The sequence below is a fragment of the Indicator indicator genome, chromosome 1, assembly GCF_027791375.1.
Source record: "Indicator indicator isolate 239-I01 chromosome 1, UM_Iind_1.1, whole genome shotgun sequence".
NCBI lineage: Eukaryota > Metazoa > Chordata > Aves > Piciformes > Indicatoridae > Indicator > Indicator indicator.
Genome location: NC_072010.1, coordinates 71,094,384 through 71,122,062, shown reverse-complemented (window position 1 = coordinate 71,122,062; position 27,679 = coordinate 71,094,384). Strand labels below are relative to the sequence as shown.

The 27,679-nt window shown below is 40.7% G+C and overlaps 4 protein-coding genes across 4 annotated transcripts in view; 2 read left to right on the top strand and 2 right to left on the bottom strand.

Annotated features, from left to right (window-relative positions):
* TSGA10 (testis specific 10) overlaps positions 1–6,065 on the bottom strand; it is a 32,321-nt gene extending 26,256 nt beyond the window's left edge. The window contains exons 1-4 of the mRNA XM_054383100.1: positions 5,913–6,065; positions 2,549–2,740; positions 1,776–1,841; positions 194–394 (exon numbers count right to left, since the gene is read on the bottom strand). Coding sequence (XP_054239075.1) covers positions 194–394; positions 1,776–1,841; positions 2,549–2,740; positions 5,913–6,065 — 612 coding nt within the window. The remainder of the gene's footprint in view (positions 1–193; positions 395–1,775; positions 1,842–2,548; positions 2,741–5,912) is intronic.
* A 6,709-nt stretch (positions 6,066–12,774) lies between these two features.
* LIPT1 (lipoyltransferase 1) lies at positions 12,775–13,994 on the top strand. The gene has a single exon (XM_054390298.1). It carries the CDS (start codon positions 12,807–12,809, stop codon positions 13,992–13,994), a length of 1,188 nt encoding a protein of 395 aa, XP_054246273.1. The 5' UTR covers positions 12,775–12,806.
* A 4,779-nt stretch (positions 13,995–18,773) lies between these two features.
* MITD1 (microtubule interacting and trafficking domain containing 1) lies at positions 18,774–21,374 on the bottom strand. Its single transcript, XM_054382380.1, has 7 exons — positions 21,221–21,374; positions 20,841–20,942; positions 20,595–20,731; positions 20,426–20,512; positions 19,658–19,773; positions 19,263–19,323; positions 18,774–19,178 (listed from the first exon to the last, which is right to left on the bottom strand). The coding sequence occupies exons 1-7, from the start codon at positions 21,372–21,374 to the stop codon at positions 19,083–19,085; spliced, it is 753 nt and encodes a 250-aa protein (XP_054238355.1). The 3' UTR covers positions 18,774–19,082.
* A 231-nt stretch (positions 21,375–21,605) lies between these two features.
* MRPL30 (mitochondrial ribosomal protein L30) lies at positions 21,606–25,318 on the top strand. Its single transcript, XM_054387741.1, has 5 exons — positions 21,606–21,656; positions 22,117–22,197; positions 24,095–24,241; positions 25,026–25,099; positions 25,184–25,318. Exons 1-5 carry the CDS (start codon positions 21,606–21,608, stop codon positions 25,314–25,316), a joined length of 486 nt encoding a protein of 161 aa, XP_054243716.1. The 3' UTR covers positions 25,317–25,318.
* The last annotated feature ends 2,361 nt before the right edge of the window (positions 25,319–27,679 follow it).

Genomic DNA, 27,679 nt, shown 5'->3' with positions numbered 1-27,679 from the left:
CAGCCACCGTTAGAAGGCAGTGTAAAACAGCAATTAAGTTCACATTATTAGCCCATTCCCATCTTATACATCCCTCTCTTTATAATTAGCTCATTTTTCTTCGTGGTAATTCTGGCTTTGGTAATTTAGCATAAAATAAATCAAAATTTTAAAACATGTATTCTGCCTCTTCCAAAGTATTTTCCAAGCTCACCTGAACAGATGAAGATTTTTTTGACATGTTGTCACAAGGAGAAGTTTGCTTAAAACTTAGAAATGTGTTTCTAAATATCTTCAGCAAATTCTCAGTCTCCCTTTTGTAGTAGTCTCTGTTCTCTTCCAATGTCTTAATAAAGGTATCAAGCCTTGAAGGTGACTTCCCTTGCTTTATTTCAGCTTCTGTTTGTAAAATAACCTGCATGTGCAAAAAGGAGAGAATTCAGTCACTGAAACAGAACTTTTTAAAGGAATGATACTTCAATGTAAAATAGATAAACATACTGTTCAAAATTAAAATGAAGCAGACATCTAATTAAATACGCATTTAGTAAAGTAATTTCTGAATGTGTGTATTTTCTCATTTTTGTTATATTGCAGGCTATATCTGAATGTCCCTCTAAAATCAGTCTAATGGGATAGAAAAGAACGCAAAAGATAAATGTTAATTAACTTGGAATATATCTATTTAAAACTAAGGAAGACAATTAAGTACATTTTTTGATATAGCTAATGAATTTTTAAATATGCGAGAAATGAGGCCACTATGCTTGCTTAAGATCCATGAAAGCTGAATTTCTGAAAGGGATATAATGTGTAAATAAATACAGCTGAAATCCCAGAAGTGATGTGGGAGTCTAAAACAGATTCTGAAGACGAACTGCAATTCCAAAGTTCAAAAATTGCACAACATATCCCTCTCTCCGTTACAATCTGTCTGTTTGAAGTACCTGGATTCATGAGAGATTAAGTAAGTAGGGAATACTAAACTCTACAAATTTATTATTTTTGTTATGACGTATACAGAAGTAGGTCTTTAAATCCCCCCAAAATTATAAACACATCATCTAAATCTCTCAGTAAATCTAGCAATTGAATCCCAAAGTTTCTGTCTGAAGTACTGAAACCTTTCCAGGGTAATTGAGCAGTTAGCTTTACATGGTCTACATGTTTTTTTTTTTCTGGAGGGGGTTCTTTGCAGGACTGTGGCATAAGCTTAAATATTCTATACAGAAAAAAAAAAAAAACAACCTCTCCCACTAGCATGAAATTTGAGAGAAATTTTAAATTACAGTAAGATATTATCTTGAATACACATAAATATTCCTAACCAATTTGTAGTGGAAACAAATACAGTTAATACAGTTAAATGTTAATTTAACACTGGAAAATATTTCTACAATTACAACCTTGGATGTATTTCAAAATATTTCAACAGTATTGTTACAGCTGAAAGAAGACAGACTGATAAGATAGAAATAGTAAATATAAACTTACTTCTTTCTGTTTTGCAAGTCGTTTACAAGTTATTCAAAACAGCTATATGCAATTTTGTAAGAAAAAATATTAAGATTCTCAAAAGCATAATCATTACAGGATAGCCATAGAACTGAAACAAGTTCTCATCCATCCAGAGACTAAAAACTAGAAATGAAAACAGGTATGTTTATCCATTCTATAACTTGCCTGTTATCAGTGAAAACAAAGCAAGAGCATTTCACTTGTACAAGAAATGATTTCACATGGAAACTATTTGATTTCATAGCTACATATATATTAATGATACATGTTTAACTCACAGACTTCAGTGTTTTCACTGTGTGTTCCAGCTTCTTTATCTTTTTCTCCTGGTGTTGAATCTGAATCTGCCATTAAAAAATTTCAGATCAAGAGATGTACTCATTTTTAATAATCATTAGTGCAAATCTATCATTTTAGCTCAACTGTTCCAGTCCAAAGAAGCATTTAGTACATATTTCCTAGTCTGAATAAGCTAAAAAAATTACTTAGTAACAATAAACTTAATCTATAAGGGAATCAGTTAAAAGTTTTGCCTTCAGATACAGTCCAGGATTAGGAAAACTAGTAACAATTGAGTTAGTCTCAAGTGAGTGAATTAAACAGCCTGAGATACCTTTTCCCATTTCTCTTATTGAGAAATGTTTGAAAAGAAGGACAGTATAAATACACCTAAGGGCTAAAGACGTAAGAATACAGTTATGCTAACTGTAAAAAAAAAAAAAAAAAAGTTTTCTACACTACTATTAAATCACATAATTGCACATGTATACAATGTGATTTTCCATTACCCTGAGAAATCAAAAGCAGTTTTCACTGAAATTACATTCTTTCCAAATGCAAGTGTGATTTAATCATCATACCATTCTACACTTAGAAAAATACCAGTGACCAGAACCTATTCCTCCTTCATCCCATCAAATATACTTCAAAGCAGAGGTGAAAGCTAGAAATGCAACCCAAAAGGTCAAAATATCACACAGAACAGTTCCCCATAATATTAGCAAGCAACATCAAAATATCACTGTGAATATTAATTCTTCTAAGTAGATACCTTTGCTTCTTCAAGCTCCCTGTCAGCAGTATTCAATAACAATTCCTCTTCTAGTTTTTCAGATAATTTGCCAATTACAGCAAGTTTACACAGATTATCATTTTTACAGGTGAATCTATCCAGTTGACTCTTATCTAGCAGTTGTATGACATGTTGCCTTAGCTCATGGTTTATCTTCTTCAGATCTTCAATCTATGAGGACAAGGAGGAAAGAAGCATTTTACTTCATCTTAAGGATGTGATAGGAGTGAACGATTTGCCAGGGGTATTTCATAACAATTAGCAATTCACGTTCAACAAAAGAAAAATCAGTATACGTTATTTACAAACGACTGTGCACGCTACTGGCACCATTCTGAACAGATTACTTTTGAAGGGTACTGAACAGTGGAGAATCTGATGCTTAGCACTTATGCCAAAAACTAACTCAAGCTGGGCTACCACTATAATTATTCTCTGATATTACCTGTGAGAGGAAATTTCTCGGCCTGGTCTCAAGTTCCCAAAAGTTACTCATTATGGTTTTGTTAAATCTTAGGAATGTCCTTCAATCATCCTCTTTGAGTTGAGCCCATATCATTCACACATACTTAGCAAAGACCAGCATAAATGTAGCAATCAATTATTAATAAAAAATTATCAATTAATCAAAATATGACTAGTAATTACCCAGAAACAAGATTGTCTTTTTAGGGGGGAAAAAAAAAAAGAAAAAGAAAAAAAAAGCCCAGAGGTTGATAACTGTTTTGGTACTATCAACTTACTGTAACATCTCAATTATAAAGGAGCATTATTGCCTCATAATGCTTTTCAATTTTATGAGTCCTCAGATTTCCAAAATCCCAGCCTAATCAAGACATGGATAAAATTCAATGTTTCAGAAACTCCATTGCTTGTGCAGGCTGAGTCTGTAATGCATGAGAATTCAGTATCTCTGAATACTGAATTCTGTGAGGTTCACTTGATTCTAATAGTTTTTTTTCCAGGTACTAGCGGTGCACAAAAATACATTTTGAATTATTTAGAAAGATCTGAAAGATGCTTTGTGACAAAAAACTTTCTAGCTGGGCTCTGTCCTGTAACATCCTGTAGTAGTTAACGTTGGGTGTATTAGGAGAGTCAGTAGAAAAAGTAATTATTTTATTGTAATTTTGGTTTTATACTTTCAACAATTCTGATACAGGTTTTGAGTTAAAAACAAAGCACAGTTATAAGCCTGGAAACATGATAATTATGGATTAGCTGAGTGGAAAAGTAGCTTAAAACAAACAATAAAACCATTGCACCTCAGAAAGCATCCACAAAAGACAGTATCTGTACCTCTGTGTTTAGGGTTCCCCGCACTTTTATTAAATTATAACATGTGGGGAGAAGACAGTTCTGCTACCACTGGAGGAAGTTCACAACAATGCCTGTTTTACATGGTGGGAAGAGGAATGCTAATTAAGGGGAGGGAGGCTAAGTCCTACTGCGCATGTGAGTGTACAAAAAGACTTAAAATGACAAAATTGAAGTGCAAGATGTGTCTACACCCTGAAGCCAGTAACTGACCACACCAGAAGTGGTTTTGTTGCTCCACGCAGCCAACCTCATATCTCAAGGGTGTTTTCCAACCTAAATGATTCTATGATTTTCACCCCTCATCTTTCCTAGGATAACCAAGAAACTTATAGCATGCACTCAGAGAAACCATATTTAGACCAAAAGAATTAAAGAGTTCTTCACAGAAAAATAGCAGTTTAGCAATTTACTCTGCTTTATACAGGCAGGAATTATCACTAGAGCACCTTAACTAATTACAGTTGTGCTCACAATGCTATACAATGAAAACAGTCTGTAAACAGACAAAATTACCAATAACAGATATTTTAAAAAATCAGAAAGTACAACCAACCTTCACTCCTGTCATATCACTGCATTCCACTCTAGCTCCTGACAACTTGTTCCAGCAATATAAACCGGGAAGGAGAATGCTAACATTTAACACCTTAGACACCGAAGGATACAGAAAAGCATCTTTTGGTATTTCAGCTATATCAAAATAGAGGAAGTACATGAAAATGCGAAACGTGGACATAACTTATGAATAATCCCTATCAGCACTCTTTCAAATATAGAGCACAACTTGAAATATTTCTAAGTATTCAAAATATGTTCAATTCAGCTGAAGAGAGGTATATGGAGCTAAATAGCATCAACTCAGTGCTACTTATGTTTTACTTAAAAATCCACAACCACTTTGAAATACAGAAAGGGAGAAGAAGGTAAAATGTTTTTGGCAGCTTTCTCCAAATAACTATGATAAAGTAGGACGCTGGAATGAATCCCCCAGTGAAAGACGGACTATGCAGGGTGGATTGGCAAGCACACTAGCACCTCATAGTGCTATTCACTGCCTGATGGTCTGCTTTTGTTACAATAGCCTCCAGGTCTAACAAGAAAATCCCAACGTTCAATTATCCAGGAAGTTGTCACCAGCATGACTGCAACAGTTTCTCTATATGCTCATATTCAAGACTTTCAAGAAAAATAGAGCAGTTGGTTCAATGAGCTATTTCCCTACCACATTTTGCCTCATCTGAATCAAATCTCCGTCACCAATCGTCAGTCTGTCCATCAGCCTCAGGGTGTTTCTAAGCCCCCCTCTGGACCCGCTCCTTTCTGTATTGAGGGCTCCAGACCTGGACACAGTACTCCAGGGGAAGAGTGGAAGAATCACCTCTCTTAATCTGCTGGTCAACCAACCCACCTGCCATGGGCAGGGACACCTTCCACTAGATTAGGCTGCTCAAAGCCTCATCCACCCTGGCCTTGAACACTTCCAGGGTATCCACAACCTGTTCCAGGGCCTCACCACCTTCACAGTACAGAATTTCAACCTTACATCTAATCTACATTCTACACTCTTTTAGTTTAAAGCCATTACCGCTTGTCCTATGATTTCACATCCTGAAAAGAGTCTTCCCCATTTTTCCTGTAGGTACTCTTTAAAGCCCCTGGAAGGCTGCTCTAAGGTCTCCCAGGAAATCCTACAATAACTATTATTTGTCCTTGCCATAAAGTGGTAAGATTTAACTACCCTTGCTGACACGTTTCTCCACCATCCTTTGAACTTTTTATCCTTTTATCCCTTGCAAATGGAATAAAAAGTTGCACTAGGAGCACTCTATAAACTTCCTGCAGAACTAAGACACTCACAGCAGGCCTTGCAGCACGACCAAAAATACTCAGAGGTAGTACTAAGTTTTTCAACTGGCTAACTCTGCAAAACTGTTCTTGAGTTCCAGGTATTTCAGTGATTAAAGATGCTCCTTTCCTCCTTGTTCTTCACAGCGTACGCAGGGTGACTACCTGAAATGCTCACACCAGCGACACCACAGCCCTCTGCATCCCTCGCCCCTGACCGCACGGAGCACATCCCACCCTGGGGGCCACCGGTGCGAGTCCTGCCGGTCTCTACCTTAGGGCGACTCTTCGCTCTCCCCCTCTGGAGCCGCGGGTAGCGTCGAGCGCTCATGGCAGCCGCCGAGGCCAGGTGCGGCACCGCGGCTGCCGCTGCCCGCCCCGCCGACCACGCGCACTCACCTGCCTCCGCTCCCGCCCGCCGCTCCGGTCCGTAGGGGGGGCGCCACGCCCCAACGGCCGCTTCGTCTTCGCGTCCTCTGGCCGCCTGGCAACGTCCGACGGGCAGCTACGCGCCCTCCCAGGCGCCCCCTCCGCCTCCAAGTGCGGCTGGAGGAGCCGGGAGGGAGACTGCGGAAGGCTTTCGCCTCGCCAGGGAGCGCGGCGCGCTGATCTTCTCAGCCTTGGGGACAACCCGCGAGCCTCTGCACAACGGGCTTCTCCTCTCTTCCTAGCGTCCGGGCGAAGCTCTCCACATGGGAGCACTGCTAAGGGAGGGAGGCGGTTTGTCTTCCAGATGGCTGAGTGAAAACCTTGGCTAGTCTGGATGGTTGTGAAGAAACTCCTACTCCATTTTTTTCCCCTGAAGGAAAAGCTGTCTGTAAACATTACATTTTAATAGTGTTCCTCCCCACGAGGTTGTCCCATTTCCTTGGGCTGGGAGTCCTACAGGACAGAAGCCAAGCAGCTGCCATGAACATAACAAAGTCTGGCACAGTACCAGCGAGCATGCAGTCTCTGCACTTTCAATTCTCTTTAATCTTGCTGTCAGAGACGATCATAATACCTCTTGTTCTTACAGGTGTGTGTGACTGCAAGTCTAGAGACAAAACCAAGTAAGAGTTAAGCAATAATCCTAAAAAAAAATATATATAAAGTTGTACACTGTAAAACCTTGTACAAAATTATCAGTGAAACCTTTTTTCCATTAATTCTGATAAATATTTATGAGAACTTCCTTCATAGAAATTTTAACTATTTGTCTACTTGGTTTCATCTTGGGAAGTTCTTGAGTAACTCTTATCTATGAAAATTAAACTTTCAGGTATCAAGTTTATAACTTGTAGCATAGTTCCTCAATAAACATTACTAGAGTCAAGAAAATATATTTCTTTGGGGGCTTAAGTACAAATGAATATTGAGTCACCAGTTGCTATGTATTTTTGAATGCCTTTTTTGTTGGAGTGGGAGCTAAGCCAAGCCTCTCCTCAAATAACATAATATTCTCACCAGACCTTGACAGATAATGACTTCCTCAAATAATAGTTCCATTCTTTATAGTTATTTGGGGATGGACACAAGGAGGTGGGTGAATATCACAAACTGGCTACTCTGATGTATGAAAAAATAGTTCCCATTGTTTGAGAGGAATTCTTCAGTCTTCAAGCACCCTTAACTACCTTTAATTCAAACCTCCCTGCGCCCATCTGTACACATGCAGCATAGCCCTCACCCTTGATTAATCTGAAAGCCTCACAGGCAGCATGAGCAATGCTTACAGGTCAGAAGATTTCACAGACAAAGGCAAGCAGCAGTGCCTTGTCAGTTCAGCCCCAGGAGAGAAGACTGGTATTCTAACACTGCCACAGTCATCAGCTGGGACAGACAGGTTGCTCAGGGAGTGCAGCTGAACACCTCTACTTTAATTATGTTCATCTCTTACCGAAACTAATATCCAAGGAGACATTTTTACAGACAAAAACTCATAGCAATTGCCATATGATCTCTCTGGCTTGGCAAGAGCAAAACAAACGTTAGATAAGAAAGACTTAATCTTGTGAAAATAGCCTTCCTTTAATTAAACCTTATCTCCCACTCAAACCCCATTTAATTTACATATGTGTTTGTAAGATATATGTACCAGCTGTATTGTCCAGAATAAATATTACCTTTAACATTACACTTGTTTCTTGAGGGTGTCAAGTATTAGCTTTGCACACATGATAAAACCCAGTCTGTATTACTTTTTTTTTTTAATGCTAGGACTAACATACCAACTGGTTTACAAACAGTGTAAAGTTAAAACATCAAGGTATTCAAGGCCATTTATGCTTTTCATTATTCCACTCCAAGATTAGAGTTACTATTTATAGCACCTCTAGCTGCATGTTTCCTCTTGGAATAGCACAGACAGGGATAAGAAGACTAGTACCTTTTGTAAGAAGCAACCTGAAAAAGGTAACAAGGTTGTGTGAACCCTGTGACTCCTATTGCCTGGTAGAGTTGGGCACAGATAGAAACTGCTTTTGAATGAGGCTGCTTTAGGTAAGCCCAAAAGTCAAGATGAGAAATCAGAAAATGTACTCTTTTCCCTGTTAGGCAGTAGCACAGATTTTGTATCCTGGAGACATTGCTGGGTAAACGACAAGGTTTTTTGGCAAACTGCCACCAGTAAGCACTCGTGAATAGAGTTCACCTTTTCGGAGATTAGGAGTGAGTAATACCTCTGAAATATGATCCACACCCAAAAACCAGAGAAGAAATTAGAAGATTTTAACTTCCAGGAAAACAGCAAGAGAAACAAGTATTTTTCTTTTCCTCTCCCCACTTTGCATTTCTTTTAAGTCTTGCTTTCTGACTTTGGTATGGTGAAAATCATCAAAAACAACCCTGCCTTGTATTTTTTTATTTCCAATAGAGATGTGAAAAGAGCATTTCAGATTCTCACAACTTTACCAACATTATTCTTCATTAAAGTTCATTTTAGGAATTAAATTATATATAATTGTTTTTGTTCTGGCATGTCTATGATATTCCCTAAGTGACATGTGTTTTGTCTCTGTTAATGCTGGGTAACGTGTAGAGCAGTTGCTTTGCTTTGTTAATCAACAAAGCTTTGTTAATCAAAGAGAGAACAAAAATCACATAGAAGATTATTTTCAAAAGCAAAATTACTAATTTCTGTATTTTGGAGATATGTAATTTATACAGTAGTAGCTGAGAAATTTTAAAAATCCAATCCAGAAAGGTTATTTAGGTCAACATAGAAGATGGTATTAATGTATCTTTGCACTACCTCTCTTACATTAACTTCACTCTCCAAAACTTGCAGTTTCCAACACAATGCATTCCCTCTCTAGACCGAGAAAAGAGAAAAATAAATCATGGTGTATATTTATAAAGTCATACTTTTACTTGTTGGCAGAATACTTCTAATTATCTTAATGTGTTTCTCCTCAATAACAGCCTCTTTTCAGGAAAGATATTTATTGTTGCATGTGAATTTTATCTTTCACCATATCAGCAACAGATGATGACATTTTTACAGAATGACAGAATGGTAGGGGTCAGAAGGGAACTCTGGAGATCGAGTCTAACCCCCTCTGCCCCCCTGCTAATGCAGGTTCACCTAGATCAGGTTGCCCAGGAACACATCCATGTAAGTTTTGAAAGTCTCCAAAGGAGACGACTCTAGACAGCCTGTTCCATCACACTTCGCCCGTCCACCTAGTATTCTGCACGCTACATTTTTTAGCAAATTCTGATCATCATGGAAATGAGTCACCTTGGTTAGGCCCACAATTTCCAACCACAAAAACACGGGTTGCAACAGCTCACAGTATGATTTTAGTGACACCCCGTGGCAAAAGGACACGTTGTAAATTTCTAAGAGGCAAGCACTGAAATGGCAAGAAATGGTCCCACATTTTGTCTTTCAGTAGTATCAGAAGCCACCTATTTTACTGCATTACACTTTCTCTGACCAGCACTGAAGTGGGCCAGGTTCACTTTTGCATTGTTCCAAGCTCCTCAAAAGTTAATTTTCCAATATTAATTCGGAAATAACAATCGGCACATTTTAAGGACAAAGTCCAATGTTTTTTACGCTGTGCATTAGAATAGTTCACCTCAGTGAAAAGTTATCACGAATCTAATTCAGCAGCAAGTTACACCCATCTCAAACTGCTTAAAATAATTTTCAGCTGGGGCACACACTACATCAGGCTCCTTTTAGAGTCTATTTCTCCCACTGATCATCACAAGCATAGCTGTGGTGATGGTTTCTTCCTTTTTGTTTGCCCTATTGCAGTCACACATTTCAGAGTTTGGTAAGTAAGTGTCATGCTCTTAACAATATTTTTTTCGGTAGGAAACAACCCCAAGCTCAAATCTTTAATCTCAGAGGTCTTTCACCCTTATCCACCTTATTTTCTCCTTTACCTTCCAGGGGATATAGCTATTCTAGGACTGTTTCTTCAATTGCAAGACAATTCAGGCCACGTCATAAACACTTCCCTTTTTTGGTAAAGCAAATACATAAATTCATTTACACACCCCAAGCCAAACTCAAGTAATTTCACTGTTTCATCTGGATAAGAGTATCAATCCGGCTCTTCTTCCTAAGCCACCTATTCCTAGAACGAGAAAGAAAAATTGCTTGCCTGTAGCTGTTCAGCTGTGAATTCTAACAAGCCATTGTACCAACCTTTTACTTTACAACTCCTCTGTGTCTTGGGACTCCAATATTAAGGACAGAATAGAAAGTATAAGCATATGATGTATCATTTATAAATACACATACACCAGCAAGAGATATACAACATCTATTTGCCCACCTTGTGCAAGTGATCTGAAACCTGACTATTTGAATCATATGTTTCGGTTAGCATTAGTAGCTAACTTGCTTAGCATGAATAGCTAGATTGCTGAAGCATTAGGCCACAAGCTGGAACCTAGAGATTGGTGAACTTAAACTGAACTCTTTCTTAGTCACAAGAAGAACGTCTGGGAGTAGTTTTGCATGACTGACATGGTGTAACTGAGCAAACAAAGTGAGGTGTTATGAACAACATTAATGAAGATTGTATGCTTAGGAATAGGAATTAGAGTGACCATTACAATCAAAGGAAAAGGAACTATAATTCAAGGAAAATAAGAAAGACACCATTCTACCTGGAGCAAGCAGAAGACAGATGGGTTCCACGTGCAAATGAAACGGAGATTGTGAAGCTGTGTTAAGTAGGTAAAGTCACCTGCACCAAAAACTCCAATCACTGAAGAGGACAAGTAGCTGTTAAACAATTTGGTTGGACAAAAGACACACACTTGTTTCATGAACAAGTGCAAAAACAACTTATGTCATAGATTGTGAGGCTTTAAAAAGCACATGGAAATACCTGAGAAGGTCTGTCTCCACAGGGATTCATCTTGAGCTGACCCTGCTGGTGTACCATTATTACATTATTTTCATGAGATTTGATGCCCAAGACTCTGCTTCAGGAAACGTGTGGGGCTCAAACTGCTCTTCTTTAATACTCATACATATACTACTGTGAATAAAAACTTCAACTATTAAGCACTGAATATTGCCCCAAAGTGTAAGCTTAAATACAGACAACAGCCCTTGAAGACGAGTTACCACTAAGGTCCAGTAGGCTTTTATAAAGGCTTAAATCAATACAGAGAAGACAAACTGCTGCATGCAATACATCTTTCATTATATAGTGTTTGATCATTTCCAGCTTCTTAATGAATAAGACTATCAACATTTATCTTCATGAACACTCTGGATAGCTTTGATGTATTTCACAAGCTACTGTGCGTTTGTTTAATTTGTTCAGTCTCCTTTCGGAAAGAACTCATGAAAGTTTCTAGCATCCAGAACATCCTGGGGTGAAGAACTGCACAGCTGAGTCTTACATGGAATAATTGTCCGTTTTTCCGGTTGTGCGTCTGTCTCTTGTCGGCATGATCTGATGCCTTGGCAGAGGCAGTAGAAGTCGACACCGTCCTCTTTGCTTTAATACCATAGTACAACCTCTTGCCATAGGCCGTTTGGTTGGGTTCTTTTTTTACCAGGCTGACACATTTTACCCGACTTACCTCCACAACAGCTTACTGAGCACAGCAGCTGATAGTTCTCGCTCCTCTCAGCGACTCCCAGCCGTACCACATCGTGGCTGCGGCGTGAGAAGCAAGCGCTCCCGTCAGCTCGCACCCGAAAGGAATCAGCCCGCACACAGCCCTCCCCCAGCCACGGGCCGCTGCCTCTCCTACTCCCACTCCCCTCCCTGCAGGACTTCACCCACGCTGAAAGGTCACGTACCGCCTCCCAGCACGTCTAACCTCGGGAACCGGAAGGGGTTCCCGGACGCACCGAGCGGCAGCCGATGCTGCCAAGAGGTCTGCAAGCGCTCGAGCGCCGCCTCGCCCTTCCGCTCCCCGTCGTGAGTACCGACGAGCGCCCAGCGGTTGGCGGGGGTTGGAGGGGCGGTGGGCAGGGGCTGCATCGTCGCGGTGCAGTCTCGTCCGCAGGGCAACGGGGCCTGCTGCCGCTCGGGCTGCCGCGCGGAGAGAGACGATCCGAAGGGAGCCGCCGTGGTTGAGGGAGCACCTGCGCCCAGAACGAAATGGCGCCCGGGACGGCCGCGCGTGTGAGTGCGCGGGGCTTCGCCTCGCCATTCAATACGGCGCTGTAGGCCCCGTGGCAGCACGCCCTGCGCCTGGCTGGCGTGCCACTGACCCAACAAGCTCGTGAGGTTAACAGATCAATGACGAAAAACCCCCCAAATAAAAAAAAAAAAAAAAAAAAAAAAAAAAAAAAAAAAAGGGACTGCTAAAAGCAGACTTAGCAACATACACAGAGTAAAATTCTATTTGCAAGACCGTATTGAGTGAGAGGAAAACACAGTTTAATTCAATTTCTTCCTTTGATCTTCTAGGCATCAAAGACTCTTGAGGAGAAGCTGCTTTACAACCACAGCTTTATTGTTACACACATGTGAGGGTTTGAACGGCATCACTGACTTCCAAGAGGAGAAACATGCTATGTAACTCGGATCAGTTCTGGAGCATTGCTCCTTTGGAAAGGGCATGACTGCGTCATGACTGCCACTAGCATCGCATTTCTGTTACAATGGCAGGTTGTGCACTTGCCACATTCAGCTTTACCAGATCAAGTATTCCTTCCATCTGCAGTCTGGTTATTAAGAACATGGTACTGCAGACATCATTAAAGAACTGCCTTCAGCTGTCCTGCATCTTCAGGACTCCAAAAGCTGGCTTCAGAAGCACAACTAGTGGAGGCCTCATTATCCAGTCTGTTTCTAATGATGTTTATGAAAATCTAGCTGTAGAAGATTGGATCCATGACCACATGAATTTAGAGAACCAACAGGTTCTTTTCCTGTGGAGAAATTCCCCTGCTGTGGTAATAGGGAGACATCAGAATCCCTGGCAGGAATGCAACCTCAGGCTGTTGAGGCAAAAAAATATAAAACTAGCCAGGAGAAGAAGTGGAGGAGGGACAGTTTACCATGACTTAGGCAATATCAATTTGACTTTCTTTACAAACAGGAAAAAATATGAACGAATGGAAAACTTGAAATTAGTTGTGAAGGCACTGAAAGCCTTGCGCCCCCAGTTAGATGTACATGTCACTGACAGATATGACATCTTGTTAGACAGGCAATACAAAATCTCAGGTACTGCTGCAAAGTTGGGAAGGACAACTGCTTATCACCACTGTACCTTACTCTGTAATGCAGATAAGCTTGTTTTATCTTCTATACTAAAAAGTCCTTACAAAGGGCTAAAAAGCAATGCCACTCCTAGTGTGCCTGCTTCAGTAAAAAATCTTTTTGAAGAGGATCCTAGTTTAACTTGCGAGATGCTCCTGGATGCCATTGCTGAACAATATGCTACACAACACCAAATAGATCATCGTATCACCTTAATAAATCCCGCTGATGAGGTTCTGCTTCCTGGAATTAATAACAGAGTGAAAGAACTACAAAACTGGGAGTGGGTGTATGGAAAGACACCGAAGTTCAGTGTTAGCACTTGTTTGAACATGGTCTATAAAGATTCTGTGCTTGATGTTAAAGTAGATATGGACATAAAGCATGGAAGGATTGAAGTCTGTAACATTGGCCTGCCAGAGCAGTGGCTGCCACCAGCACTGTGTAGTGAACTGGTGAAAAGCCTTACTGGCAGTAAGTTTTGCCCAAATGAAACCATTACACTACTAAGAGTGTTTCCACAAGATGATGAATTGCACAGCAGATGGAATCTGTTGTGTGAGAATATGATGATGTTAATGTAACTTGCATTTTGAAAATAGAAGTTGAACATCTGCTGCTTTATTTATTTATTTTATTGAAAACAAAACTAAAACCTTTTTTCAGGCTGAATTTTTTTCTTACTGGTTATTAAAAATGTTTCATTTGTATTTTGCTTAGCATTACCTACTAGCAATTAGATTTCCCACTGCCTGCACCTGAGGTTCCCAAACTGTAGGATGTAATCCACTGCAATGGGCTGCAGCTACGCATCACTATGCTGACAGACATCATTGCTGCTTTAAACCAGGGGACAGGGTGGCAACATCTCAACCTGGCTCTGTAGCAGGGAAGGTACAAATGGCTGATGCAGGTGGGATGGTATAGATGGAAAACTGCCACTGTGTTGATGTACTGAATCCCTCAGCCTGCATCCCATTCCTTGCAGATACTAGCAAAAGGCCACATCTCAGCCTCTGCGCTGGGTGGAGAGGGATGTCCCCCTGGTTTCTAGTTGGAAGTCTTCTTGCAGAGTGCTGGTGACCCTCTTCCCCTGCAAACATTGTAGTAAACCAAGCTCTGTGCTTAGTGAATCAGTGGTGGGTTGAAAGGCATAGCCTTAAAACCACCACAATCAGTTCTGCAATTCCACTCTGAATTAGGGCTTTTATCCCTCCATGTGCAAAACAAGAGAAAGGATTAGGAAGTTTCCTGTAGGTATTTGTGTGATGAGGGCAGGAGAGACTAACTGTGAGGGAAGCCATATGTGTGCCTGCTTTGTACCTGTACTGCAAGTACCATTAATGAAAGAAAGGCTCAAGATGCATTTCACTGTCATTTGCAAATAAGCAGAATGCAATTTTGGTCAGAACAGAAGCAGTTTATTGCTATAGCTGTAGGAGAGAACCCAGTGCAGCAGTGACAGCCTCTGTTGATGTGGCAGAGTGTGTATACACTGTTGTGCAACTCCTTCACCAAGCTGCCTTTGAATAATAGAGTTAGTTAAATTTGAGGAGTTCATCAACCAAGAAAAGCCATACATTCACTGTGTCAAGGTGTGACTACATCAGTGGAAATTCCCTTCAGGGTGCAATATATGGCATAACCCAATTTATATATTTTCCCAGAAGATTAACTGGGGTAGTAGGACTTAAAAGAAAAGCATGATACCCAGAAATGAGGCAGATAGTTACAGACAAAGGGCTTATTAGCAGATGACATGTGGTTGTCCTGAAATACCAAAAGTATTTACTACTTGTGAACATAAGGAAGCTGCAGGAAAATCAGAGGCTTATAAAGTGGATTGAAAAATGCAATATCAATTAGGCAATAAACAATCTTGCTGTAAATAGGGCAAGATAAATAAGGACTAGCCTGACCTAGGAAAGCAACAATGTTTATGTCCTTGGGGCTGTCCTAATCACATTTCTGAGGCGGTAGCATGAAGGAAGAGTTGGGTGGAAAAGTTAGGGTGACTGACTCCTGCTGGACTTAAAAAATGTAAAATTAGGTCTATAAGCACACTTTGACTTCCAGTGTCCATACAGAAACTCCTTGTCTGAAGCTCTGGTAGAGATTTCAAAAGGTCCTTTACAGTTCTCAGTGGCACCAAGGAGTTTTCATCAGGGACTAGTCTGCAGTCCTCCTAGACGAAGCAGGACATATGAAAACAAATCATGGCACCAAATTTTGTCACAGAATAACTGGAATAAAATTTTGATCATGCTAGAACATCAGCAGTTCAGTACTACAGGAGAGAACACATAGTGGTGGAGAAATGGCCTATGCTGATATGAACCTCATTAATGTTTAGAAATATGCAAAGGGTGAGTGCCAAGAGGATGGAGCCAGGTTCTTTGCAGCAATGCCCAATGACAGAACAAGGTGCAATGGGTAGAAGCTGAGGCATAGGAAGTTCCATGGAAACATGAGGAAAAATTTTTTCACTGTAAGTGTGATGGAACACTGGAACAGGCTGCTCAGGGGGCTTGTGGAGTCTCCCTCTCTGGAGATATTCAAGACCTGCCTAGATGCATTCCTGTGTGACCTGGTATAGGTGATCCTGCTCTTGCAGGGGGGTTGGACTGGATGATCGTTTGAAGTCCCTTTCAGCCCCTAACATTCTGTGATTCTGTGAAGTCTGCCCAAGTGAGGCAGTTTATATGCTGCTAGGTTATACAATTTGTTCTTCAGCAAACTGTCAGATAAGCAAGAATAACAGCAGTAACTGAAATTCTTCAAAAAAGGAGGCTTTCAACAGACAGCCCTCAGCAGTACATGCTTTTGTGAATACTTCCCTCCTTTAATTAAATCATGCTGAGCTGAAAATATTTCTTGGCAAGTGAGGCCTGTGAGGTGTTACTATGTGTGGTGGGTTGAAAATTCCCCCCAACATAAAATTGCCAGACCAGCTCAGTTGGAAGCAAGTGAGGCTGTATGTACAAGCAAAACTACAATCTAAAATGAAATGCAATGAACATGTACAAAATATACAATACTTACCATGTGTTTGTAATTTATAAACAGAACAAGAACCCCCCTGGACAAACCAGGGGAGCTACTAATAGCTTCCCCTTCCCTGCTCCCTACCCCCCTGTACACAATAGAGGAGACAAAAGAGCAGAGAGTTGTTTGATACTCAGCCACCACAAAGCAATGCAGCCAAGGTTAGCAAAGCCAGCAGAAGCACCAGCCAGAGCAGAGGAAGTGAAAAGAAAGTTAGTTTATGTACCTAAGTTTTACGTCTGTTATCTGTCCAGTGGGATTATTTAGAGCTTATCATTATTTTCCTTTTTACACCCAATGGTGATTTACTTACATTCTACTACTTTCTGTTCACGATATGTGGAAAATTTTCAAGGCACAGCCTGAAACTACCACACTATGTTACTTGCACACTGATGTCTTCAGAAGAGGGCTAGTTGAACATCTTTTAGTAGGAAGAAATTACATGGCAGAAGTAACCTACTGTGCTCTTAGACTGTTCTAATAATTTTTTTTCCCCATTAGTTGATTCCTATTTCTCTCCACACATGGTGTTCCCACTGATAGTGAAAGGAACTGTCCAGAGATAAAGGCTTATACATAAAATTTGCAGTGCAGCACCAACTAGTATTTCACTAAAGCCTTAATTGTACATGTGTATAGATATTGCATATCCATGAGATCCACAAAGAAATTTGCAGTCTTGAGTAGCAAACTGTAATTGGAAAATGGAGAAAAAGTTCCAGCAATGAAGAGGCAAGAGAGAAAAGACCGTGCTGGCCTCTTGTGGTATATGTAGAGGACCACAGAATTCATAAATATTTTTGATTTCCCATTAAGTACTAAAATTTAAAGTTGATCTAAAATACTGAAGACGCTTTTTTTATTTTGTCCCTGCATGTTTGAACTAGGTTAAAAGATACAGAGCTTCACATTTAGGATGCTTACTGTATTTACAGTAAGCTTTCTCCCAAAAATGGCTGATCTAGAAGGCATTACTCAGCTTGAGTTACCCTCTGTAATGCAGAGAAAAATTCAAGCATATAACTAAAACTACAAATAATAAAAAAATAACCTTTATTATCATTTAAAATAGGCATGTATTATACACAATTGAATAAAATTGACAACAGTGACTAGAAACTCAAGTTTATCACAGCAGCAAGCCAGGGAGGTTCTATGGAATGTTGAGGGGGACCAACTGTCAATGTTCAGCTTCTGTGGCACATGTTACTCATTTTGCTGACGCAACACCAAAAAGCTGAGACATAATTATGCAAACGGATAAAAAAGGCAAACCACTGTCAAGCTGTGACACAGAGAACAAGGCAAAGACCAGTTCTGTTTCTTCTTCACAGCAGTGGAATAGATTTGTTGTGTCAGAGGCAATACTAAAAGAACAGCAGCATTAGATGACAGAAGGTGAAAGAATAAAACAAATAAAAAGAGTAATGGAATACACCAGGAAAAGGAAACATAGGAAAAGGAAAGTTTCAGCAAAGAACATACTACTAGAATATACAGGCATTCTGTATTACAAGATGCAGAAAGCATTAAGACACTTAGTATCTTGAAGCTGAAAAGACGTTGATGAGAACTGCAGAAGAGGCCACTGCCTGTTCTTCATGTCAGAATATAAAACTTTGCTAGAATCTTGCTGACAATGATCAAGAACTCTTGTTATTAGGAGAAAAAGAACCATCAGCTCAAGTGATACCTTCTGCTTTCCAGAGGGTGAAGGGAAGACAAGAAAGGGCTTTGTAATTTTTTCGATTAGCATATTCCTTAGAATCATTAACAAGAACGTTTCAGAGATTCCACCTTCTGGAAGAATTTAAAAATCAACTACTATTTTTCAGAGGACTATCTTAGTAGCAAGGAAATAGCCTGCTGCAGTTCAGACTGGCATGGCTAGCTGGAAGGACACTAAACCTACAAGTCTGAGAAAAAGATGGGTAGAGGATCATATAACCTTTCCACACCTAATGCAAATGATGGAAATCAGGTTTACGACCATACATCATGAAATAAAAGAACATACAGGAGTGACAGGGAAAACAATGCAGCCGTTTGCATTTTTCAACTTAAAATCCATCACGCCGAGACATGCAAGACATTGCTTGGAGGATGCAATGTTTCATTTGGAATTACTAGTAAAGTCTGTGAAATCGAGGGTTACAAGATTGACTAAAACACAACAGAACACTAGTCATGAGTAGAATACAGGAATTTAAGGAAATAAATAAGACTGTTTATCAACTAGGACATGTGGCAGCCCACCTTCAAATGCTTGTCAGGTGGTCAATTAAAGATATAAAGAAAAAAATTTGATCAAGAAAAAATTAATAGTAAAAATAGAAATGACAGTATAGAGGCCTTTGAGAGACAGTATAGAGAGTCAGTTATGAAATCAAGATCGAGTTTGGACAGGGATTGCATTAAGATTATAGATGAGGTACAGGGGAGGAATCATACAGTTGCTTCTCAGACTGAAGTCTCAAATATTCCTAAACCTACAGATTATAAGAACTGTTGGACTACAAATGTGGAAGAGTTAGGTCTGAAGGTGGGCAGCTGGAGTCAAGCAGCATCTTCTAGTCGGACTTTTTATGCTTATAAAAACGCTCATTAAAAGCAGTCATAGCTGATCACATTTTCTTTGTATGTTTAGTATGAAAGATGTCCACTGTTGTTTCATGACAAGGTCGCAAGTCAAAGTCACAGTATCCAATGCTGAAACGACCCTGCAGAAATTAATAGAACTGACACAGTGAACATAGAATCATCTCCTCTACAGTGTAAGTTACTTAATATCAAAGTATTCTTACCTGTGGTTTCTTAAAATAATCAAGACCCCTTCCAATCTTAATCATCCATCCATTGTTGAATCTGTTTTAAAAATTCACAAATGTGAAAACCATGAATATGTTGAATGAAAAACTTAGTTATAACCACATGACACACAAGTTCCTTGTTTCAATCACAGTTATTTCTTAGTGTCACCAACACCTGTATGAAACATGGAAGACATTGTTCTTTATAAAAAGACATCTATTGTTATGCTCACAGAACACATGAAACTACAAAAAGCTGCTTTTATTGAGTGATGGCCACTGTCTTCCACTTTGTTAATTACAGCTGTAATTAGAAATTGTCTCAAAAGTTAGGGCTATGCAGTTTGACTTCAAGTAACTGATGTTTGCTGATTTTTTATATCACCCACCTAATTTCTCGATCATGTATTGAAGATGAAAATGCAATATTCAGTGTTACTCCATAACTTCTCAATGACTGTTGAATTTCTTCCAAGCCACTTACTTGCTGACTCCTTCCAATGCCCTATTAAAAGTAAAAATGTGGCAGGGCTTTTTTTTTTTTTTTTAACTGTACATTCTACTTTCTTCCTAAAATCATCAACAAAACCTTTTTAGTAGTAACTTACATGCAAAAAAAGTCACTTGGATAAAGGCAGATTTATAGTTTTGAGAAGATAAAAAGCAGACAGATTACAAGTATACTTGCTCAGGGATGTGGAGGAGGAGCTCACTCTCAGCCCCTTAAAACTAGGTATGTGTTACTGTTTGAGTCAAAGTAAATGCAGTGATAGTTTGAAAGTTTTAAGTCATCAAAGCCTCTAAAATAACAACTACGTAAGTTTTTTTTCCTCTTCCAAGAGCTGTGTCTCAAATGTTTTGATTTTGATGGCATTTTCCACAATAAAGCTTTCACAAAATCTTTTTCATTTAAGATGTTGCTTAGGAAGAATTTTTTTAGCTATCAGGAAACTCTGAGCTTATGAAATTTCTCATGTTCCACTATCACATTTTCATTTTACTCTTCAGCTGTGTTTTCTCCTGGAACTGTGTCCCACTCTAAAAAGTACTGTCATGTAAGAACAAATATACATTTAAAAAAATATGTATGCGTATATATATTTTTTCATGTGGTATCATCTGAGCACAAGGAAACAAGCCAAAATCTAGACACTTACTTCATCATAGGAAGTGAGGAGGTGGATTGTTTTCACTTTGCACGGCCCCTTAACTAGCATCTCGCAGAACCGTAGAAAGTTATATAACTGTAAAAGTTTTATTTAATTTAGTAATTTGGAATATCTTTTGTAGACGCATCTCTATCAGTCAAAATGAACATCTACTTGCCTGATGAGCATGCCTAATATAGGGGTCCTCCACCCAAACTTCAGAAACAATTTCAGTAAGGTACTCTTGGAAAAGCTTCTCGTAACAGAAACCTGTTGCGTTCTCCTCTATCCTGATTTGCTTATGGTATTTGCCATCTGAAGAGAAAAAAAAAATCACACAATTCCTATGTTAACCATTGTCCCTTTCCTATGTTCATGTAAGAACAGGTACTTAAATGTGAACAGGTACATGGCAACTCCATACCTTGTTTCTCTTTTTCAATGTGTTTCTTAATGTCTTCAGCTCTGGTCATGTACTCGGATATTTTCTTCCGGTAACAGTGTTTTTTGGCCTGATCTTTGGTGGCTGTGAAGCAAAAACACACAGACTGGTTCTCCTCGGGGCGGAGGACGCGCGGGGAGCTGGGCTCTGCATGGCACCCTGCCTCCCGGGGAGACACCACCAGCTTTCCTCTCCCTCCCCCATGAGGTGACGGGGGACCGGGGCTGGCCCTCGGCAGCAAGAACGGTTCGTGTCTCCTCAAAACAACCCTCGGCTGGCGGCCTCCGAAAACTACCCGCCACAACGGTTGGAGTAAACGGCTATCAAATCGCCCCTCGTCCGGCCTCCGCCTCCCCCAGTACCTTTCACCACCTGCAGCAGGAGGTCAATGCCTTCCTGGTAGCACACCAGCGATTCCTGGAACCGAGACGCCAGGTCCAGTTCCACCGCTCGCTTCACCGTCTCCGCCCCGGCCCGCTCCAGCGCGGCAGTGCCATCGCCCCCCGCCCGCGACATGGGAGCCGCGGGGCGGACGGCGACCGGCACAGAGCTGTCACGCCCCCGGCAGCTCCGCAGGCGGGGTGGGGAACGGAGACTGGATGGGTACGCTGCGCATGCACTCCGCTTCACCCGCTGCCGGGGGAATCGAAACTGATGTGAAGGGTTCGTGCCTCACTGTTGTTCTTCCGCCGGCGCGGAACTAAGGTGCCGTGACCTAAGTATCTAGCCGGAAGGCGGCGCAGCGAGATGGCGGCGGCGGCAGGCCGAGCTGGCCTGGGTCACGTAGCAGCCTGGAAGGTGATGGCCCAGGCTGGGGTTTGGTTCAGGCACCATGCGGTACTTCTGTCTGCGTGCGCTTCGCCTGCGGCATCCCCCGTGAAGCAATGAGGGGCAGCGGGGAACGACCCTGTCAGTGCCCTGCAGCCGCCGCTGAGGAGGGGAAGGAGATAGAGAGGCGGTTACGGGTGGTACGAGGGACGAAGCTTTAGGCTGCTGCGACCCCCACCCCCGGCTCGGTGCACTGTCGCCATGGGGTCCGGTCGGTGCCTCCTCTAGGAGCAGGTCGCGGCCGCTGGGAAGGCCGAAGAGCCGGTTGGGCGGCCGGTATCAGCACTGTGGGTTCTTCAGCCACCGGGAGATGTAGTAAACGTGGGATATGTGCTTACCCGCTCCGAATTGGAGTGGCTATGTAATCAGTTTGCAAGTATGAAGAGCTGTAAGGGAAGTCCTGACAATGTATGTCTTGCTCTCTTTGTAGGTGCTGGGGAAGAGAATGGAGGGAATGGTGCCTGCAGTGTGGATTCGTTGCCTTTTTACGAGGTCGAGAATTCCAGACTCGGTATGTGCTTCAGTAGTTGAGAAACGGAAAAATGGGCGTTTATCCTGCTTGATTCTGTAGTATGTCAAGATTATCTGGAGTCTGTGGGATGAGCAGGTTTGTGGTATGCTGGGTAAAGAGCTGGCTGAAGGTTAGAGCATTAGGGTTGTAGTTAATGGGACTACATCTATGTGGCAATGAGTCACCAGTGGTGTTCTTCAGGGCTCAGTACCAGGGCGAGTTCTGTTGCAATATTTTTATTAATAATCTGGATGCAGGAGTTGAGTGCACCATTAGCATGTTTGCTGATGATATTAAACTGTGAGGTGCTGTTGACCCTCTCAAAGGACAAGAGGCCTTGCAAAGGGATCTAGATAGATTGGAGCATCAAACAATGAACAGTGGGATGAAATTTAACGAGAACAAATGCCAGATTCTGTACCTAGGATAGAGTAACACTGAGGAAGACTATAAACTGCAAGAGAAGTGGCTGGAGAGCAGCCGTTCAGAAAGGGATCTGGGGGTGCTGGTTGACAGCAGGCTCAGCAAGAGTCAGGAGTGTGCTCTGGCAGCCCAGAGGGCAAACCATGTCCTGGGGTGCCTCAAATACAGCATAACCAGCTGCTCTCAAGAGCTGACTGTCCTGCTGTATTCAGCCTTGTAGTGGCTTCACCTTGAGTACCGTGTGCAGTTCTGGGCCCCCAGTTAAGTATGTTCAGGTACTCAGCTATGTCCAGAGGATGGCATCAAAGCTATTGAAGGGTCTGGAAGGCATGTCTTACGAAGACAGGCTGAGGAGGTGGGACTTGTCTACTTTGGAGAAAAGGAGACAGCAGGGCAGTCTCACTGCTCTCTACAGCTTTCTGGGGAAGGAAGGTGGGGGGGAGGTACTGATCTCTTTTCCCTGGTATCCAGTGACAGGACGTTTCTTTACCAATAGGGTGGTCAAACCCTAGAACACTGTTTTTGGAAAGGTAGTTAATGACCCAAGCTGGTCAGTGTATAAAAGGCATTTGGACAATACCCTTCATAACATGCTTGAACTTTTGGCAGCTCTGAAGTGGTCAGGCACTTTGACAAGATGGTCGTTGTAGGTGTCTTCCAACTCAAATACTCTATTAAATAAATAACTACACCAAAGTGATGTGAAGTTTGATGTACCTTTTTTTTTTTTCATTTTTAGTTTATCTTTTTTTAAAGATATTGTCTACTGTTGTTGACTTTTTAACATAAAATCATTCTTAAAGCCTGTGGAAAAACTTATCATTCAGAGGCTCTTCAATGTGAATTAAGTGTGGTGGTATAGAGTGTTGTCCATGTATTTCTATGCAGTTGTGTGGTCAAACTCAAGAGTTAATGCGCTCATTAACAAACAATTTAAAAAATGTTTCACTTAGTGTTGCAAAAGCTAAGTTTGAGGTCACTTAGTGCTTTGACCTTCTGAAAAGAAAGGTAGTTAAACATGTAATACTTTTACCAAAGCTGAAGTTTATTTTAGAGGTATTTTCATAGAGCCATTGAGGTTGGAAAGGAGCTCCAAGATCATCAAGTCCAACCATCAACCCAACACCGCCATGCTCACTAAACCATGTCCTCAAGTGCCATGTCTACACCTTATTTGAATACCTCCAGGGACAGTGACTCCACCACCTCCCTGGGCAGCCCATTGCAATGCCTGACTACTTTTTCAATGAATAAATTTTTCCTAATATCCAACCTAAAACTCCCCTGGCAAAATTTGAGGCCATTCCCTCTCATCCTATCACTAGTTACTTGGGAGATTTGATGCCCACCTCACTACAACCTCCTTTCAGGTAGTTGTAGAGAGTAATAAAGTCTCTCCTCGTATAGTTTAACTACAACAATAATTCAGATATTTAGGAAAACATGCTCTGTTTTTGCTAACTTTTTATTCTAGGTATTTCAGCCACGGCCTGGAGATCATGAGAAGTATGGAGGTGACCCTGAGCAGCCCCACAAAATCCATGTTATTACTAGAATAAAAAGTGTAGTTGGTCGTCCGTATTGGGAAAAGAAGATAATACATGATCTCGGATTGGATAAAGTATGGTTGTGGTTCTTTATACTTATTATATACACCAGAACTGTAGAAACAGGGTGGGATTAAGGTGGTGGGGTTTTTAAGGATCTCAGTTTTGCAGTCACAAACTTGGATTGCTTTACAGCTGCTATAAATGGAATTGAGAAATTGATGATGTGTTTAAGAGCTGGGAGGAAAGTTAATGGCAAATGTCTTTTTAGTGGTAATTCAGAATACGACTGCATAGTATTGCTTTGCATGCCTGAGGAGAACCTTGAGAGTTCTGCTAAAATAATAAAAACAGATTTGTAAAGACTTAGAATTCGGTTTTCTCTGGTCATGTTATGCAGATACTGCAGCTAGGCAAATAAGACTTCAAAATAAGGCAAATAAGCCTTCTAAATCCAAGACTTTGTGTCAAGGATATATCTACCCAAATTTCTTAGGCCAACTGCACACTGTGCAAAGACTCATCTAGTCAGTGTTATATTACAGAGAAAAATGTGTGCTTGATCAATTGAAGATCTGAGGCAAGAAATCTTATCCCTACACTCCTGTGTTTACATTTATAGTATTAACAGAAGACATTTGTATATATTGATAATGTAATGGGAATAAAGCCGAATTTGTCATTTTACTGCAGTTAAGTTTGATCAAGTTTTGATTTGGTATTTTTATGTACTTGATGCATGACATTTCTCTAAATCTTACATTTGCAAATGTTTTTGCTGATAGTGTGAAAACTTGAATAAACAGAGAGTTGGGATTTAGCAATGCATTTGTAAAACCTGCTCTATTCTTTATATAGGCGCATCAGCCAATACTGCACAAAAATATTCCTTCTGTGAATTCCAAGCTGAAGGTTGTTAAACATCTCATAAGGTTTGTTGGCTGTTTAATTTGGAACATTTAATGTAATTCTCTTCTAGTGCTAGGACTTCACTAAGCAAACTCTTTTGTTTGTAGAATACAGCCACTGAAACTACCTTATGGATTACCTACAGAAGAAGAAATGTCAGACACCTTTCTTACAAGCAAGGGAGAGCTTGTCATTAAACGGCGTCTGAAACCTGTGGAGCAGAAGAAAATTCAGTCTTAATTGTGCTGTATGGATTTGTATTTTATGAAATAAATAATTTAAATCCTGAGTTAAGAGTTTGTGTATGGAATGGGAAGTGTGATTCTTACCCTGTCTGATTAAAAAATGGTGGAGTTGGCACTGATGCTTAGAAGATTACACATGTACAAAGTTCAGTGTTAGTACTACCTTGAAATATTAAGTGAATGATAGGCTTTCTGTCCTTGTGTTTTAATTTTGTGGCTAGATTGCTGCAGTTTATGGCTAGGTATTGGAAAACTTTAAAGTCAGATGAGGAAAGAAGTAAGTAGAAGGTCTAACTAATAATGGTAAGGACATTTCCTAGCTGACAGTAAAGGTTTACAATTATGGGGCACAACTTCACTACTGCATCAAGGAATGATCTGGAATTGAAAAGCCCCCTGTTTAGCAGTTACATGAGAATCAACTGTCTGTCGAGAGTGTCACTTGATTGAGGGTGGTGCTTGAGTGACTTAACCTGGGTTATCCAGATCTCACACTTGTTCTTTAGCAGTCTGTTATCTCGCCTGCTCCATAGCTTACAAAATACCTGAACTTTCCATTTGGGAGGCACAGGAGGAGTGATTGATGTCTTGGTAGGTTGTATAATTTGTCATTCAGGAAACATGCTATCTCGCTTCATATGCATTTCTTGATTCTTAGTGTTTAATAATAATAGCTTAAAAGCTGCAATGTATGGATGTTGATGCTTTTCCTGTTCTAAAATGGTGAACTTTAGAAATCTGGAGACCCTGAAGTGTACCTCTTTAATACAAATTAGTAATTATGGGCCTCAAGCTTATAAAATAACATCTTGGGTCTTGAACAGTACTGCTGTGTGTGTGTTTTTATTTACAGTTTTAAGAAGTGTGGCCAAAGTTAGGAAGCTGCTTCTGTATCAAATGATAAAGTAGTTGTTGTTCCAACAAGCATAAATTCCGTAGCTTAGCATGCTGTGAGACTCTCCCACACACTAGACTCTCGCATGCTGTAGCAGAGTTAATCTTAATGACTGTATGTTGGGAGAAAACCAGAGGGATGCAGTCACTGAAAATGAATGTTTATTCTTTCTGCATGCTTCCAAAGAAAAGTAAACTCCAGTGGAGGTTCAAAGGTAGGGACAGTGTACTGACAGACACAAAAGCTGTAGGTGCTGTGTGCAGGAGCAAAAGGATAGGGTAGGGCAGTAGCATTGAAAAGTATAATGGCTGTTATAGGTATGCTGAACTCAGAAATGCAAAATTAAGCTGAAAAAAATCGATTTCTCATCCAGCTGCAGTCTGTAGTTAGAAGGACGCAGAAAACATTGGTGTCACTCTGAAATAGAAATGAATGTTGAATTTTCTTCCCCACTTCCTTCCTTCCAGTATTTGCGTAGTGTCTGGCACTGCTGTGTGTGCAGCATCTGCGTAGTGGTGACCATGATGATAGGAAGGGACTTGAGTAAAGCTGAAATTTCAGCTCTTCTGAAGGACTTATTGTGCATCCAAGGTACAGGGCATGCTTAAAAGAGATGGCACAAGTACTAGTGCTTAGAAAAATTAAGAAAGGGGGTCTTGTTGCTGAGGGACAGCAAATATAAGTATTGTAGCAGGCTGCTTGTTCCAGAGCACCAAAGCCAGGACTACTCAGCCTTACTTTCAGGATTTGTGTCCACGGCACTGCAGTCTGGTGAATTTCCAAGAGGGGGAGCGCTGCCTGTTCTGTTGTACACAGGATGTGTACGAATGTGCATCTTCTATTCCTTACACTGTGCAGATGCACAACCTTCAAAAGTGTGAACTGGAAAAAATGCTTTAATGAACAAGCTCGCTTGGTACTGTGCTCTAAGTTAAAGAACAGCTAATAAATGTTCCCCAAATACAGAGAAGGCAAAATGCCTTAGATAGTACCTGTTATTTCTGAGTAAGATTAGCTACAAGAGAGGCATACAGCTGTCTTTAATTGACAAGCTGACAGTTCTAATGAAAAAAGAAACTGTATTTTCATAAAAGTTTTAATATATAGGTAAGTTTGGGTGTTTCTGAAATGGTATTTCCACCTAGGTCACAACTGTCATGCAGTCAATTTGCTGTCCCAAGCTTTCTCTGTATAAGCATATGTTTTCTATAAAGATTTGCTCACATGTCTGAAATCTGAACCAACAGTGTGCACAAACACCGTGTGTGTCCCCCTATCCTTTCATTAATGGAGCATTGTAAATGTTTTGTGTAAATCTTCATGAAGCACAGGTAAGAGACACTGCCTTTTTGTGCGGGGAACAAATAGGTTGACTTAAGATGATAGCAAAATTCAGGCTGGAAGATACCTAGCAGGTCTCTAGTCCAAATTTCTACTCAATGAGGAGTCAACACTGAAGTCAG